Below are 17,909 nucleotides of genomic sequence, written 5' to 3'. Positions count from 1 at the left end.
GGTGGATGGAGAGGTGCCTCTCTTTCATGACAGTGCCTCGGCTCACCCACATCACCCTCCCCGCCCCCCCCCCCGCCCCCCGCCAAGAAGAGGCTTCACAGGGTCACTGGCAGTGGTCGCTGTGCCTCTTACCCCTAGAGGATCTGAGTCTGGTCTCTGTCTCATGCACTTCCCACCCACCTGCACACCCACGTGCCCCAGCCCACGCCCAGAAGATCTGCCCCTGATGCTGCCCCTGCTGCTGGGGTCAACCATGCTTCCCCCCCCCCCCCCAAGCCTCTCACCAGGATCCCTCCTAGGCTTTTGCCAGCCTTTCTCAACTCTGACACAGTCTATCAAATCATTTGCTCAAAATTCCACAAAGCTGCAGATCTTTTTTCTGGCCTGTGTGTTGTGTGCAGACCCCTCCTTTCCTGCTTCCTCTTTATCATTCTCAATCCCAGTTCCTTCTCCTCCCAAGCCTGGGACACATCAGCTCCAATCATTAGGCCATTTTTACTCTTGGAACACATAGCCAACCCAGGACCGAGGGGACCCAGAAACGGAAAGGCAAAATGCAATGGGAAAAGGGAGAAGAAGGTTATTCCATGTTTTTCAGGCCACTGGTTTCCACCAGCTACATCACATTTTATTTTATTTTATTTTATTTTATTTTATTTTATTTTATTTTATTTTATTTTATTTTATTTTATTTTAATTATTTTATCCTATTTTTATCTCATTTCATTTTATTTTTTTTAAAGTTTATTTATTTGAGACAGAGCATGAGCGGGGGAGGGGCAGAGAGAGAGGGAGACAGAATCTGAAGCAGGCTCCAGGCTCTGAGCTGGCAGCACAGAGCCCGACATGGGGCTCATGAGATCATGACCTAAGCTGAAGTTGGCCGCCCAACCAACTGAGCTACCCAGGCGGGCCCACTGCATTTCATTTTAAATGTCAGGGCTTAGATAAATTTTGGGGGGAAAATGGGGGATTATGTTTTATTTGAAGTTCCAGCCATCTGAAATTTTCAGCCGAGCTATTGATTATCCAAGTAGTGGGCTGGTACAAATGGGTTTACTTCCTGCCTCAGTTTCCTGATGGTTAGGTTCGGCTCAGGGATACAGTGTGCAAATGCTTGCACGTAAGGTACCTTTGGCAGGAGCACAGCACCGTGGGGCTGGCTGCGATGCCCTGCAGCCCTTGAGACCCAGGGCTGGCTTTGGGGGAGGTGGAAATACTGGCAGGCTGGTGGTGACCGGAAGCCTCAGCAAAACACACTGAGAAACCCTCCAGGCCCGGCATGCCCCGTGCTGCACAACACTCCTCATGGAACCAAGGACCATGCTGACGATGTAGGGTAGAAGTGAGGAGAGTGGGAGAAGAGGAGCCTAGGAGTGTTTCCCATGAGACAGTGTAAAAAAGCAGACACAGAGCCCCTGGTCCATGGCGCACAGACAGGGGTCTGCCAAGGGCAGGCGGTACGGAACAAGCCTCCTCCCTGGCAGCCCAGCACCTGGGGCCTGGCTGAGTGCTTAACAAACTTTAATGGTGCACAGGGCAGACGAAGGGGCTGCTCCTAGGCTGGGCTCCATTCCCCAAATCACTGTTGTCACTTACTCCTCGGAAACCTTCTGGGCTCCAAGTTTGTCCATCAGTGTTTGGAACTGAGTCTCCTCATCTTCATCCATGCCGCCCGCATGTTCTTCCCCTCTGGACTGATATACCTTCTCTTCCTGGAGCCGTTCAACCTGCTCGCCTGCGTCTTCGTGACCTGGCTTATTCTGGCTGAAGAAGAAGTGGCCTATAGGATGCACAGCACAAGGATCTGAATTAGGCAATATGCACCTGGGAAGACCTTATCATTCTTAGTTGCCAGGAATCGTTTGGGGCTCCTCTGAAGGAAAAAAAAGGGAAACCCCCTCCAGCAAACATTCCTGGACACCAGCTCCTGGATTTGGGGTCTTCCCATCTTCCATGAGATTCTGAGTGAGCTGCTACAACCTGGGAAAGGCAGAATGGATGACAGGCCTGTGGCACCTTTGTGGCTCTCCAGCTTAGAGCTCATCTCTTCATTGGGTTCTTTTCTAAACAACAAGAGCCTCCCCTCCGTCCACCTCCAGCAGGCTGACTGTGCTCCATATTACCATCTAGTCACTTCTCCCAGTGGCATCACTGAACTTCACATTTACAAGCAACATAACAGTTTTGGTGCACGTTCTCCATACTCATACTGCCTGTAATATACAGCAATCTGTCTTATGCTCCCAAGGCAGTTAGAAGCTCCTAGAGGTCAGGAAAGACCTCAGATACTTCTAAACAAACTATATGGCACCTTATATGAGGCAGATGTGTGGTAAGACCTGCCTGCTGACCAGTACCTGCTCTGATAAGTATCTGACCAGTATCTTATCTGATGGTATTTCTGGTTTCTTTATCTTGTTCATGAATCTCTGTCCTCCTTCCTCCTGGGTACTTTGAGAATAACTGGTCTATTCAAACCCTCTAGAAATTCCTCTGATAGCTGGCTCCCCTCACCCGGGAAGACTCAGCCAGACCCAGGCTGAAATGAGCCATGGAGCCATCCCACTTTGTTGTGAACTGGTGTCACAGAAAGGAAAGGAGACAAGGAGAGGCTAGAAATCTCATCTTGGCTCCCCTCTTACGTCAAGCCTTCTGCCCAAGCTCCCTTGCATTCCCCTTGCCCTTCTCAGGTGGGAGGGGACCTGGCAGAGACAGTGCAGTGGGCACTGAGAGAACAGTGGTGTGAACAGCTGGTGCGGACATCAGAAAAGAGGCCCAAATAATCTGGAGCCTGGAAACTTCAGGAGGACAGGGAAGCTTGTGCTACACAGACCCATGGGTGTGGTGTGGGAGGAGGCATGCACCTTACATAGCTTTATGTAGCTGGGGCCCCGGCATCCATCAGAACTTACTAAATCCAGTGGTGAATTCCTCTGGCGTCAGAAAGCCATTGCCATCAGCATCCAGAGCGTCAAACACATGCTCCAGTTCCTCCAGGCTGAGTGGTAACTCCTCATGGAGCCTCTGAAAACAATCCAGATGGCACTGGTTAACACTCGGATCATCACAGAGGGCTGCCCTGGGAAGGCAGAGCTTTCTGCCAGAAATGTCCAGAGTGGGCCCTGGCCTACAAAAGACCCCATTACCACCCATCCTTCTCCTCCTTTGAATGTTACAACACTGACTATTGGGTGCCTCCTAATGTGCTAGGCAATTTGCTAGGCGATCCATAAATAATAAATAATAAATAAATAAAATATTTATCAATATTTTTATAAACATGTATATTTGTACTGAATTCTCGTGGCAGCCCTCTAGGTGGGCATTATTATCTCCATTTTACAGGTTAAAGTTACCTGCCCAAAGGTCACCTAGCTAGTAAATAACAATGCATAGTCAAATCCGGGGTCTGACTCCAAAACTGGCCCTCTTCACAGCCACAAAGGACCAGAACTGTACTGGACTGAATCTTGTGGGAGGATCACAGCCATGGGACATGGTGTTGTCAAGTTGAATGAGACTGTGAACATAAAGAACATGGCACAGTGCCTGGCCCAGAGAAAGCATTTGGTAAAAGGTAGTAGGAAGGGGGGGGGGGGAGAGAGAGAGAGAGAGAGAGAGAGAGAGAGAGAGAGAGAGAAGAATGAGAGTGATGGATCCACTGACCCACCAAGGCCCAGCAAGTGAATGGCAGAGCCAGGTTTCATGTCTAGTCCTTCCTGGTCTCCTCAGGCCCCTTTCCTCTGCCTGGTACCTCCTCTACTGAGATGCAGGTATGGGTCACACCCTCAGGAGCCTTCCTGATGGAGGCCACCCACGTCCCAGGGCCCCGGCACCACATTTGTAAGTTTTGGCGGACACACATTTTGGTCCTTCAACTCTGCGGGGGAAGCTGGATAAGCCCCCTTCTTCTGAGTGACCCCCACCCATCACACCAGGCTGTGCCCCACTTCTGCCCCCTACTGGCTGCCAACCAAAAAGATGTTAACTGTTACCGGCTTAAGGTGTCATTCCCCCAGGAGCATTTGTGTTCTAAGGGAGAATTGGACAAGATGGTGTGCAAGGAAGTTACATATAAGCACTGAACCTGAGCCCTGGCCTGTCTAGGGTCACACAGGATGGGAGGGCAGGGACCAGCCCAAGGGATGAGGAGCAAGTAGCTGAGCTCCTGATGCTTCCCTCCGGCCTTCTGCCTGATGTGCAGTGGCCCCAGGCCAAGGCTAATTTGCATAGTTGAAGCAAGCGTAGTCTTATACCCTAATAATCTAAGTCTCCAAACGAGGACTCCCCAAGGGAGTTCATTATAGCCCAGCTGCCCCTCCCCTTCCTCCCCATTACCCAAGGGACAGGTGCACAAAATCGCCAGTATGCAAGTGACTGACAGCTGAAGACAATGAACACAGGGCTGTAGGAAGGAAGGTATATACCCCTCTGAACAATGAAAACGAGCCGGCAGGTGTGAAAGCCCATAACACAACTTGCGAGAACATTTGGCTTGATCCTATGGCAATCTTCTAGCTGATAAGCCATAAAGTTTAATTTGGCAGGTACTGCATTAAGGCAGACTGTGATGCATTACAAAGTGGAAAGACAGGATGATGTGGAAGCCATTTAGGAGAACTGAATTAAATATGAATGAGTTTTTTAGAAAGCAAGGGGAGTGAGCGTGTGTGCAGAGTCTAGAAGCGCATCTGCTCAGCACAGAGCAGAATCTCTGGCTTATCAACATCCATAAACCAGCTGTCTCAAAAGCCACAGTAAGAGTATGCAGGGTGAGGAGTGAGTCAATTTTGCAAGCAGGAAGTTTTATTAGCCCCATTTGAAACCAAAGGCATCACACGGGAGGTAGGGTGAAAACCCTTGCAAGTCTGGCCCTCTCCTTGGGGTAATCCTTCCTCCTTCCCACCGTCACCATCAGCCTAGGATTGCTGGATCTGATCAGTGACGTGCCTCACATAGGACTGGAGCTACAAATGGGCTGCAAGAGGTCTGCCGACATTGGTGGGACCCTCAATTTGCCTTTCACTGAAGCCACCCCCACACGTGGGTACCTTTTCTCTCGAGGACATGAACTGGGAAAAGCTGTTGAATATACACTACCTTAGGCTCTATTCCTGAATCTAACACAAATCACTCCATCACCTAATCTCAGCCTCTCTTGTCTACAACTCGGGCTGGTTTCCTCTTTCTGCTGTCCGTGAACCTGGAGAAAGTGATATTAGATCTTCCAAGTAGTTCTTGCTCCTCCTGTCCTGGCAAATTAGTACTGAGTGCTTCTTCAGCCTTCTCTGCATGCTGCACCATGCCAGATTCTTGACCCTCTCTTTGTTGGCCCTACTGGAAAAATTCTTTAGTCTCAATCACCATAATCACCTCTTATGTATCTTTGTTCTCAGGGCCTGCAGAGACATGTGAAACCAACTCATTCTGGTCTTGTTTCCTGGGCACCTGGTGCTGTCTACATTTTCAGCCAAGTGAGGTAAGCAGAGCAAAGAGGGACAGGATTATTCATTCCACTGATGGGAGAGCCTGCAAGGCTCTAGATTTGCCTAAAGTCACAGCGGAGACCAGCGCTGGGATTAAAGAGCTGATTTCTCATTTGGGGCTTCAGCTATAGTCAAAGCGTCCTCTGCTATGTTCTTTCTAGAATTCCGTACTCAGCATTACCATGCCCTGCCTACCCACCTACCACCAAAAGTCTCTCTTGCCAGCAGCACCACATACTAGCCTTCCAGAGATCCTGTTTTTCACTTGTACTTCCATCTGGGAGGGCAGACGGGGGAGGGAGGAGGAATGGGGAGGAAGTCAGCTCACCCAATTCATGCTGCTGCTCTGTAAAACTCTGCAGCTCCTTCAAAGCCAGCCTCCCTCCACTGCCTTAAGTTAGCTCTGAACTCCTGTTTCATTCAGGCTCTGCAGCCCCTGGGTCAGGGCCAGGCTGTGCCTTCCCCTGAACACATTGCCTTCTTTTATCAGCTTGTAGTTATATGCTGATAGATACAATCAGTTGATGAATGTCTGCTCCTTCAGTGGACTAGGAGATCTGAGCCAGGGATTCTGTTCGTTTTTATTCACTATCATGTTCCCAGGTAGCCCCATGCTGACCAACATGGAGTATTCAGATACTTGTTGAATGAATGAATGAATGAATGAACGGCTAAGGGTGATGGCAGGAGACGCTGAACTCCTATCTAGGGAGCATTGGTCTGGACCTCTCATACTCCCAGTCCTGGCCAGCACTACTGTAGATTCTCAGCAAGGTCTTACAAACTGGACATTTTCCAAGACCAGGAATAGGAAGCAATTCTGCAGCAGCAGTGTAAAGGCCTGGGGCTCCCAAAACCATGGAAAAATGCCATCTTCTTCTACACTCTAGCCAGACCCCTCTACCTTCCTGGTCACCAGTCCAGTAACATGCCTCACACAGCTTAAAATGAATGGGTGCACAGCTTCAAACATGTCTGAGGAAAACTTATTAAAGAGAAAACCAGAAGAGATCCATCTTTATGGCCAGAATTAAAGTCTCCCTTCTTCTGGGGCTTCTACAGCATTCTGTTCAGACCTCTCTATTCCAGCACCAAAAATTCTCTTCCCTGTATCATAACTCAGCTACTCCAAACATCTTTATAAGGAGAATTCAAGGTCTGAGATGTGAGATTACCTTTATTCTGCTTTATGTTTTCACGTGCTTGTTTTGGGCTGACTGTTTGGTATAGCCTAGGGTTTCTCAACCTCGGCACTACTGAAATCTTGGCATGGTTAATTCTTTGTTGGGTGACGAAGAGGGTGCCATCCTGTGCCTTATAGGGTATGTAGCAGCATCCCTGACAATACCTAGTAGGTGCCAGTAGCATCCCCCCGTCTAGTTTCCATCGAAAATGTTTCCAGACATCACCGAACGTCCTCTAAGAAGCAAAATTGCCCCACTCATGTAGACTGGACACACACAACAATAGCACCAGCTGGATATGAGTGGAAGGCCCCCTCTTTAGCAGGCATGCCTTTTCTTTGTCCCCGAGGAGAGACAGATGAGCACTTCAAGTCATAGTATGAGGGTTTGGCTGGAAAATAGTACTGTGGCTCCTCAGAAAATTCAGAAACAGAACTACTGTATGGTCCAGCAATTTTCCTTCTGCACATATACCCCGAAGAATTGAAAGCAGGGACTCAGAGTATTTGCGCCCCCCTGTTCACAACAGCATCAGTCTCACACGAGGGTGTGAAGCAACCCAGGTGTCCGTCGATGAGCGAATGGATAAACAACCTGCAGTGCACAGGTAGGATGAAATATTATCCAACCTTAAAAAGGCAGAAAATTCTGACACCTGTGACAACACGGATGAACCTTGAAGGCATTATGCCAAGTCAAACAAACCAGTCATAAAAGGATAGACACCTGTGATCCGCTGATAGGAGGAACTTAGAGTAGTCAAATTCAAGAAGACAGAAAGCAGAATGGTGGTTGCCAGGGACTGTGGGGAGGAGGAGCCCATGGAAGTTAGTGTTTAATGGGTACAGCGTTTCCATTTTGGAAGATGCAAACAGTTCTAAAGATGGCAGTGGGGATGGTTGCACAACATGAAGGTACTCAATGCCGTTGAGCTGTACACGTACAAATGGTTAAGACAGTAAACTGTATGTTATGTGTATTTTGCCACAATTTTTAAAAATCACACTGTGGAGGACATATAGGGTACAAGCCCCCAACCCCTGCTCCCAACACACACACACACACACACACACACACACACACACACACACACACAAAGTGTATTTATGGAGGGATTTCCAGGTCCCAGTCTCAGGGCCAAGAGCTCTACATGCATATGCACATTTAATTCTTCTCTAACCCTGGGAGGTACTATAAATAATTCACAGATGAGGAACTATCGCCTAGAGGGTTTAAGAGGCTCACACAAACTCACATGCTATTAAGTTGCAGATTCGGGGCTAAAACTCAGTGCAATTTGCTATAAAAATTGTAGAGAGTCCAAAGTTAACCTAAACCAGGAATCAGCTAACTTTTTCTGTAGAAGACTAGAAAATACATATTTCAGGCTGGACAGGCCTTTTGGTCTTTGTCACAGCTACTCACTCCTGCCACAAACATGAAGGCTGCCATGGGCAAGTTGTAAATGAATGAGCACAGCTGTGTTCCAACAAAACTTTACTCACACAAATAGGCAATATTTGGTTTTGCAACTCTTAGATGATTCTTAACAGTGTGGCTAGTCTAGGAACTCTAGGCAGTCTTGGGAGGTAGGTACTTGGCATTGGTAGGTAATCATTTCACTTTGAAAAGTCAAGGAAGCAGGGGTTTTGAGGCTCTAGGTGTCTTCAGAGAGATCTTCTGCCCATACTGGCCACCTCTCCCTCTCTGGGCTGAAGAAGTCCCTTCACACCCTTCCAGCCTGGCCTTTCATGTCCCTCTGTCCCTATGAGGCAGGACTGACTTTCACTCGGGGTCCTCAGCCCCATGACTCTGCTTGTCTAGGGGCTGCACCAGACTCTGCCCTGCAAAGCAGTCTTCAACCCAATTCTGCCTGGAGCAATCCCCATGGAACCCAGAGAGTTTCCTCATAGAGGAGAGGGTGGGGTCTGAGGGGCCATGGATGGAGCTGAGGTTTCTCAAACTGCTGCCTACAATCTGTTCACACAGGTTGATTCCAACACCGGCTGTCCCTGCAGTAGAACGTCCACATATGGAGCCCCAGAATAGGACAGCTTGCACCCTTGCCCTCAGTGCAGCCTGCCTCTGGTTATTACAGGTTTCTCCAGGGACCCCAAAGGAAAAAACTTCTCCTGGACCCTGCTCCTTTCCTTCTGTGGTCCCTGCTCTCTCAGAGTGGGCTGGCTCCATACTGCTGGGGCTCAGACCCTGCAGCAGTCTCCTTCCCCACCCGCACCCCCCCACCCCTACCTCTTGGATGGATACAAAGTCTTTCTCACCCACTGAAAATAGTTTTTTGTCTATCAGGACCAAGAAGAATAAGAGCACCAAGGGAGGAGCTTAACTCTCTCTTCTTCCTAAAGGACAGTAAGCCCTGCATGGTCTTGTTCTGACTCTGCTTCTTTACCCACCTCTTCCAGCCCCTGCATCTGCTCTCCCTCGGGTCCATGGCCTCACCTTCCTTGACAATCAGTTCCTGTTGTTGTTGTTGTTGTTTTTTAAACATTTATTTATTTATTTATTTATTTTGAGAGAGCGTGAGAGCACGTGGGAGAGGGGCAGAGAGAGAGAATTCCAAGCAGGCTCTGCACTGTCAGCACTGAGTCAGACACAGGCTCGATCCCACAAACCGTGAGATCATGACCTGAGCAGAAATCAAGAGTTGGAGGCTTAACCGACTGAGCTGCCCGGGCACCCCTCAGTCCCTGCTTTAAAGGGCCTCTCCCGGTGGCTGAATTTTCGTGTGCATGCATAATCTGAGCTCTTCTTTCAGTTCCCATGAGGCCGGGCTGAGAACCAAAGGTGAGCAAGGTGGTAGTGGTCAGGTTCATGGAGGTGACCACCAACCAAAGGGGTCACCTGGCAAAGCAGCTCCATGAGGGAGTGACAAGGAACAGACAGATGTCTGTAGGTTCTGCCCAGGAGAGCCAAGGGGTACATGGGGCTTCCACAGAGCATCTAGTGTTGATGATGTGTGGGTTGCTGTTCTCCACGTATCTCTTTCCAGCCCATCTTCCCCCAGATAGGATCCGAGAAAGCAGCAAAGAGATAGTGCTTAAGTGATGGGCCTTGTTCTTCCTTGATAGCACTTTCGCAGCCTACAGAACTGAAAATTTCAAATGCTTCACTGTCCACAGGTACACAGAAGCTTTGGAAAACAAAGTAGAAATAAAGGCCATGATGTGTAAGTATCCACTAGGTAGGATGTCTGTCCCCTTTTCCTCTTGCCTTGGTCACAATCGAGGACTGAGCAGGAATGTAGCTGAGTTGGTACCTCTGCAACTTGATGGTTATGACTTCATTCTGGGTCAGATACAAATGATTTCTTACAACTTACGCTTTGCAGCTTAAATTCACCATGACTCTTCCTCCCTTCAGTAAAGTGTGGGCTTCAGTGAAGGTTAATTGGGACACACACACACAGAGAAAGTGCTGAAGTGCACCACGCATATGGTCCGGAGCTGACCCTCAGTACATGTCAAATTCCCTTTTCTTTCCTTCCAGAAGGGACGATCAAAAGTTAAGTATGCCATTAAAACCACCACCACCAACCACCACAGACCTGTGAAGGACAATAATGAAGTTCACAGACAGGGTTTCCTCAAAGCACACAGAGTCTGGCCTTCCATAGAGAGTAAGACTTGGGTTGAGTTTCAGTGACAGAAATGTACTGGGGAGCCAACTACTGACAACACAGATGGTCTGAGCTCTCTCGTGGGCTAAGCCTGTCCTGTCCTCTGGGTCTCTTCCCTCCATTCGTGCATCTATGGCATGGTGGAAGAGCTCTGGGAAAAGCCTGAAAACACCATCCTGTGGGGCCAGGGAAAGACCCACAGTCTTCACCTGGGTCACATGGCTCATCTCTTTGCAGCTCCCACATGTGAGCCCAGAAGGGGACTGAGCCCCATGAGGGTCTACATTCCACTGCCCAACTTCACTGTATTCTGAAAAGCCAAATTTAAAAAAGAAAGCTTAGGGGCGCCTGGGTGGCTCAGTTGGTTGACCGTCCAACTCTTGATTTTGGCTCAGGTCATGATCTCACAGTTCGTGGGATTGAGCCCCGTGTTAGGCTCCATGCTGTCAGTGAGGATTCTCTCTCTCTCTCTCTCTCTCTCTCTCTCTGCCCCTCCCACATTCGTGCTCTCTCTCAAAATAAATAAATAAAATTAAAAAATAAAAAGAAGAAAACTTGACCATTGCAGGATTTTCTTGCAACAGCACGGCCATGCATCCCTCCCCAAGATGCTCTTGGCTGGAAAGAGCTGGAGAAGGGCTGAGTCCAGCTTGCTCTGGTGGAGCCTGCATCTTGTTTATGTCAGAGGACATCACGGCTGCAGCATAACGGACTTAAGTAAGACACTCAGAAGAAGCTTTTGACATGAATGCTGGAAAGGCACTAGACCAGGGGTGGGAAAACTATGCCCCAGGGTTATAAATCGGACCCCATCATCTGTTTTTTATGGCTAGTGAACTAAGAGTGGCTTTTACACTTTTATTATTTTTTATTCAAGGATAATTAGCATACCATGTTATATTAGTTTCGGGGGTGAGATATAATGTTAAATGGTTGAAAAAAATCAAAAGAAGACTATTTGGGGACACACAAAAATCATATAAAATTCAAATTTCAGTGTCCATAGAAGTTTCACTGGATCAGAGCCAAGCTCACCTGTGTACATATTGCCTATGTCAGCTCGTGCAGCAGCATGGCATTGAGTGGTTGTGATCGTGTACATGGCCCACAGAGCCTAAAATCCTTATGGCCTGGCCCTTTAAAGAAAGTTTGCTGAGCCCTGCACCAGGCAATGGGGTACACCGGGGTTCTGCAGTATGTCTCTTGGGACCCAGTTATGAGGGGTTGAGTGTGGTTGGGTTTCTGGAGGAGCTCCATAAATGCCTTCCTCCCTGGTTGTTGCACTTGTCAGTGTGTTCCTAAGGCACACACAGCACCTCAGCATAGCTCAAAGCTTTATTGTGAAGTAGCAAGCTGGTGCCTTCCCACTCTGTTTCAGAAGGTTCTCAACCATGTCTTACTCAAGTCCTGTATGTTGCTATCACCATTTTCCAAACCTGACAGTCACTGAGTCAGAGAGGGGAAACAATCTGTGAGTCTGACGGCAAGCAAAGGCCAGGAAAGGAATGAACCTAGGAGATCTGGCTCCCAGTAGAGTTGAGGCTGACACCTCCTTCCAGGGCAGAGTAGATGGCACCTTTACTGCCCCCAGTGGGGCAGGCCCTAACCCAGGATGGAGAGAGCCATGCTATTTGGCATTCCAGGTGAGCTGGCCTCTTACCTGCATATCTCTCCTGGCGATGAACCCCTTGCCTTCTGTGTCACAGGTCTGAAAGAATTCCTGTGCCTTGCTCAGCATGGCCAGCTCTACCGGTGCCAGCTCCTGGGTCTCCTTACACTCCAGGTTGTCCAGGGGACTCAGGCAGGCCCCGCTTTCCTTTGGACCCTTTCCGGGTGTCTGGGGTCTAGAGACCATTCTCCTGTCAGGGGTAGCCATCCGGGTTTGTCAATTTCTTCAAGTCTTTGCAGAACCTGAACACAGAAGATGAGAGAGACAAGTGGGTGTGGTGTGGATGGAGTGAGGCTGAGAAAGAATGAGAGGGCATTAGAGGGCAGCCATAACTGCTCACCAGTGTGCCTGGCCTCTCTTACCAACCACCTCCTCATTAACAGAATGGCAAGGGGAAATGTGCTGTGATTGCTAATAGATCAGCCAGCCCATTGAAAAAAGAAGAAGGGGGAAAAGAAAACAGACATTTCTAGAGTGAAAGAAGGTGGGTAGTGGAAGCCTGAAAATAATTTCTCCCCATTTAAACTAACAGCAACAAAACAGATCCTGATAGACAGACCAGCTACCATTTATTGAGTGTTCACTTGGAGGCAGGCACCATGTCTTGGTCTCTGTATACATCTTCTCATTTATTTCTCACATCTCTCTGAAATAGATATTAGCATCTTCATTTTATCAATGCTCAGAGAGGCTGAGTGACTTGACCAAGGCCACACAGCAAGTTAATGCAAAAACAGATTTAAATCCAAGCTCATCAAACTTGTATTTGACCTTAATCCTACATTGTCCTGACTCTTCAGCATTTTGAAGGGTGGAGAACTCTCTTCTCTCAGATTCACTGTTTCCTATGCCCTTCACAATCAACAAGTTCTTGGTGAGCTCTTAGCTCATACTGCAGGCCTCTACGGGGCCTGAGAGCATGCAGTGGAAAGCTGATGGAGGAAAATGTACTGTGTCCTCAAGGAGCTTCCTACTCTACTGGATTTTCCAGGCCTAGTTTGGTCTCTGGCCAACATAAAATCACAAATTATATGTCCTGATCAGACATTTAAAGCCCCTTATGGATTTTTTTTTCAGAGGGTGCACTGTAATGTGATGCTATGGGAGAAGTTATGCAGAAACCAACTTCTAGTCTGGACTCTGTTGCTCCTTAAGTGACCTTGAATAAGTCAGTACCTGTCTGGGTCCCAGTTTCCTCATCTGTGTATTGAGAAGACCGGTCCTATTTTCTTTAAGGCCCCTTCTACCTCTGAAAGTCTGTAAGTATATGATATTTCAACATAATAAATTGTTACTAATAAAAAAAATGGGTCAATGTGATGAAAGGAAATAGTCATATCCTTGGAGTTTTCTATCTGAAAACTTTTTGGAAGTAAGCTAGGTCTAAATTTTTAAATATTTAAATGTTAAAATACAGATACACACTGTAATGCATTTTGGGGAAATGCAAAAAGTGAAGAAGGAAATATAGATCATATCTCCTACACCATTGTCAGAAAAAAGGGGGAAAATCACACTATCACCAGGTGGGTTTGTCTGATTATCAGAGCCCAGGGGTCTGGCTCGGCTACACCATAACTCCAAAGTAATCTGTGATTTGGGTCAACATTTTCCACCTACAAGATGTGTCAAGAGCTGTGGACCCAGAGCTGGAAGACTACCTCTGGCCTCAGGAATGCACCATGTGTAACAGAGCCTGGACAAAGTAGAGGAGACTTGACATTCTTGTTCCACTTGGACTGGACAATGGGCTCCCACCTGATCCCTTTGACTAGCCCTTCACTCAGGAATCGGGTCTTTCTCTCCATTCCTACACAGTGTGAACTGGCTGTCACCTAATCATAGACAGATTTAACATTTCTATTCTGTCTTCCCCGGAGGGAACTAAAGGCCTTGGTTATAAGTCCCAAGAGAGTAGGGCTGTTTTTGCATGGCTTACGTGTATTGCCCAAAATATCTATCACAACACTGAGCTTAGGAAGGGCTTTTGGATAATAGAAGTGGTAACATCTGAGCTTCTGTAAATGTACAGCATTAGCAGAACAGTCTGTGTCTTCCTGCTGCCCAGCCAGGACTGTCTCGAGGTCTCTGCCATCCAGTAGCCCCTACCTTATTCCCACCTGCTGTTCCCAGAAGACTGGATGAATAATATCTGTTCTTCCTTGAGGCTTTTCTCTTGCCAGCCCCATAACATACTTCATCCTAATGGAACCCAATCCCTCTATTAGGTAAATTAGGATTCCCATCACACAGATGAGGTAACTAAGTCAGGGAAAGGTTAAACAACTTGGATCAAGGTCTAGTATAGTTAGAGACCCGATGTACTATACCATATTACCTTCCTAGCATGGCTCCAAGCTATGGACTTGCTCTTGATGGCCTATTTATCCCCAACAGATAATAACCTAAGTCACTTCCCAGAGGCATGTTCATCCTTTTAACATTTATCATTCATTCATTCATTCTTATTTATCAACTGCCCAATTAGCAGGCTCTGAGCTAACACTGAAAAATGCAAACATGAATAAGACATGGTCCCTGCTGTTAATGAATGAGTCTCAAATAGTGGGAATTCAGTCATGGTAACTGCTGGTAAGGGAAGGTATTTTGGGTTGGGTCCCTCCTCCATATCCCTCAAAATGGACGACATAGCAATCAACTACTTCTAACCACCTATGTGAGCTAAGTAAGCCCTTGAGCCACTCTGGCCTGGAAATTAGTAGAGATGCTCTCTCAGTTCTAGGCCTGACTTTCTCTGGCTCTCTGCCTTCCCTGACCCATGTCCCAGGTAATGCATGGCATGAGAGAACCAGTCCAATAGTTCTAAAGCAGCCAGCTATGAGCGACTAGCAGATAGGCACCATGTCTTATTTGATTTTAACCACAGTTCCTATCCCAGAATATGGTACACAGTAGGTGCATATTGATTGATTCTTAAATGAAGGAAGAACAATTTTTTTGCTGCATCCTTTGCCTAAAAGCATTTGTGTTTCAATCAGATAGCTCTCTGTGTGGGATTTTTATCTCATAAAGAACAAATTCAGATTTCCGTTTCCAGAAAAGATGGAGTAACAGGGATTGGGTTTGCTTTCCCAGATAAAATAATTTTTAAAAAATCCAAACAAAATATATTTTTGAAAATTCTTTCTAAGACACTAGACATCAGTCAATGAAGGACAGTGATCCTTCAGCATGGCCAGGTTAGGGTGAGCTGAATGAGGCCCCTAAAGTGCAAAATTAAAGGAGGAATTTACTCTCAGGTACTAGCCCTGTACTTGCACAACTCTGAAAGTGAGTGCCTGCTTTTTTGAAAAAAAAATTTTAATGCTTATTTATTTTTGAGAGACAGAGAGACAGAGAGACAGAGTGCGAGCAGGGGAAGGGCAGAGAGAGGGAGGGAGACACAGAATCTGAAGCAGGCTCCAGACTCTGAGCTGTCAGTACAGAGCCTGACGCAGGGCTCAAACCCACAGACTGTGAGATCATGACCTGAGACAAAGTCAGATGCTTAACCGACAGAGCCACCCAGGCACCCCAAAAGTGAGTGTCTTCTTAAGGAAGAGGCGCCTAAGGTACAATATTCAAAGAGAAATCCATTCTGAAAACTGTGCATTAGAGAGTAATTACTTTCTAAATTTTGCACCCTAGGGACCTTACTCACCTCACTCTAGCCCAAAGCCTGTTCCTGACAGAAACAAACAAAACGAGCCCTATTATTGCCTAAAGAGTTTTTAGGCCATGACACAGGAAGGGGGAAATCCAGGCAGGGACTGGCAGACTCTCCAAGTTGAGGAAACCCAACTGTATGCTGCCTATAAGAAGTATAAACTTTATGACACAAATAGGTTAAAAGTAAAAGGTTAGCAAAATATATACCATGTTAACACTAGTCAAGAAAAATCTGCATATTAATATTAGGCAAAGTTGATTCTACAAGGAAGAATATTAATGAGAATAAAGAAAGTAATTCATAGTGATAAAGAAGTAAATTCATCAATAAGATAGTAATAATCCTAAATACTTCTGTACCTAATAACAAGGCTTTAAAATGCATGAAGCAAAAATTGATACAACTGTAAGGAGAAACAGACAAATCCACAATCATATTCAAAGATTTTAATATCCCTCTATCAATAGTTAATAAAACAAGTAGACTGAAATCAGTAAAGATACAGAAAATACGAACAACACTGTCAACTATCTCGACCTAACTGACATTTATAGAATACTCAACAAAGGGTTAATGTACTTTCTTTTCAAGTGCACATGGAATATGTAGTCCAGGATGGTCCATATCCTGGTCCATAAAATGAGTTTCAATAAATTTTAAAGGACTGAAGTCATAGAAAGTATGTACCCTAACCACAATGGAATTACACCAGAACCAATAACAGAAAGACCCCTGGAATACCCCTAAATATGTGAAAACTATATAACACACTTCTAAATAACTCATGGGTCAAAGAAGAAATGGAAAGGGAAATGAAAAAGTACTTTTAACTAAATGAAAATAAAAGCACAATATATCAAATTTGGTTGGATATTGCTAAAGTAGTACTCAGGGAAAAAATTATAACACTAGACACATATAACAGAAAAGAAGAAAGGTCTCAAATCAATGACATCAGCTTCTACCTTAAGAAACTAGAAAGAGAAGAGCAAATGAAACCCAAAGTAAGGAGAAAAACTAATAAGGGTCTGAGCAGAAATCAATTAACTAGAAAACAGAAAAACACTAGAGAAAATTTATAAAAATAAAGGCCGGTTCTTTAAGAAGATGAATAAAGAGAGAAGACACAAATGAGAATATCAGAACTTTGAGAGGTAGCACATTACAAATTCTACAGACATTAAATGGCTAATAGGAGAATGCTATGAACAGTTTTATGCCAATAAATTTGACAATTTAGAGGGGATGGACAAACTCCTTGAAAATCACTAAATAACAAAGTTCACTCAAGAGGAAATAGATAAAATGAGTAACACTATTGAAGAAATTGAACTAATAGTGAAAACCTTTCCTGCAAGAAAACTCAAGGCCCAGGTGGCTGTATTGATGAATGCTACAAATATTTAAAGAAAAATTAATACCAATTCTATGCAAACTTTTCAGAACTCTGAAGAATATGAAATACTTCCTAACATATTCTATGAGGCCGGGATTACCTTATGCCCAAACTAGACCAAGAAATTATAAGAAAATAAAAATACAGGCAAAAATCCCCCATGAACATAAATGCAAAAAAGTTTTTTTTTTTTTTTTCCGAGAGAGTGCATGGGGGAGGGACAGAGAGAAAGGGGGACAGAGGATCCAAAGCAGGCTCTGCACTGACAGCAGCGAGCCTGATGTAGGGCTCAAACTCATGAACCAAACTGCAAGATCATGACTTGAGCTGAAGTCGGATGCTCAACCGACTGGGCCACCCAGGTGCCCCAGATGCAAAAATTCTTCAGGAAATTTTAGCAGATTCAATCCAATGCCATATATAAAAAGAATAAATACATTCTGACCAAGTGGAGTTCTAACTCAGGAATGAGAGAATGGCTTAACATTTGAAATGAACAATATAATTCACCATGTTAACAAATTAAAAACGACAAACCATTATGATCATCTCAGTAGATGCAGAAAAAGCACTTGACAAAACCCAAAATCCACTCCTGATGAGAACTCTCAGAAAATCAGGAGTAGGGAGAAATTTGCCCAACCTGAAAAAGGGTATCCACAAAAGAACCAACAGGTAACATCATACTTAAATGGTAAAAAGCCAAAGGTTTTTCCCCTATGATCAAGAAACAAAAATGTCTATTTGTCTTGATAAGGTCCCAATAGTTCATTTTTGCTTTTATTTCCCTTGCCTTCAGAGACATGTCGAGCAAGAAACTGCTGCTTCTGCACTGCAAAGGAAACAGTCAACAAAACTAAAAGGCAA

At 45.8% G+C, this 17,909-nt stretch overlaps 1 protein-coding gene across 3 annotated transcripts in view; it reads right to left on the bottom strand.

The window, feature by feature from the left end:
* CRACR2A (calcium release activated channel regulator 2A) overlaps nucleotides 1-17,909 on the bottom strand; it is a 130,743-nt gene that overhangs the window by 61,720 nt on the left and 51,114 nt on the right. For all 3 annotated transcript variants that reach the window (XM_019464815.2, XM_019464816.2, XM_053895048.1), the window contains 3 exons: nucleotides 11,968-12,218; nucleotides 2,916-3,027; nucleotides 1,600-1,783 (listed from right to left, as the gene is read on the bottom strand). In XM_019464815.2, the coding sequence (XP_019320360.2) occupies nucleotides 1,600-1,783; nucleotides 2,916-3,027; nucleotides 11,968-12,183 (512 nt within the window). In that variant the 5' untranslated portion in view covers nucleotides 12,184-12,218. The remainder of the gene's footprint in view (nucleotides 1-1,599; nucleotides 1,784-2,915; nucleotides 3,028-11,967; nucleotides 12,219-17,909) is intronic.

Source organism: Panthera pardus, unplaced genomic scaffold (genome assembly GCF_024362965.1).
Source record: "Panthera pardus isolate Hobbes unplaced genomic scaffold, ASM2436296v1 HiC_scaffold_6, whole genome shotgun sequence".
Classification (NCBI taxonomy): domain Eukaryota; kingdom Metazoa; phylum Chordata; class Mammalia; order Carnivora; family Felidae; genus Panthera; species Panthera pardus.
This window is presented reverse-complemented; position numbering and strand designations above follow the sequence as displayed.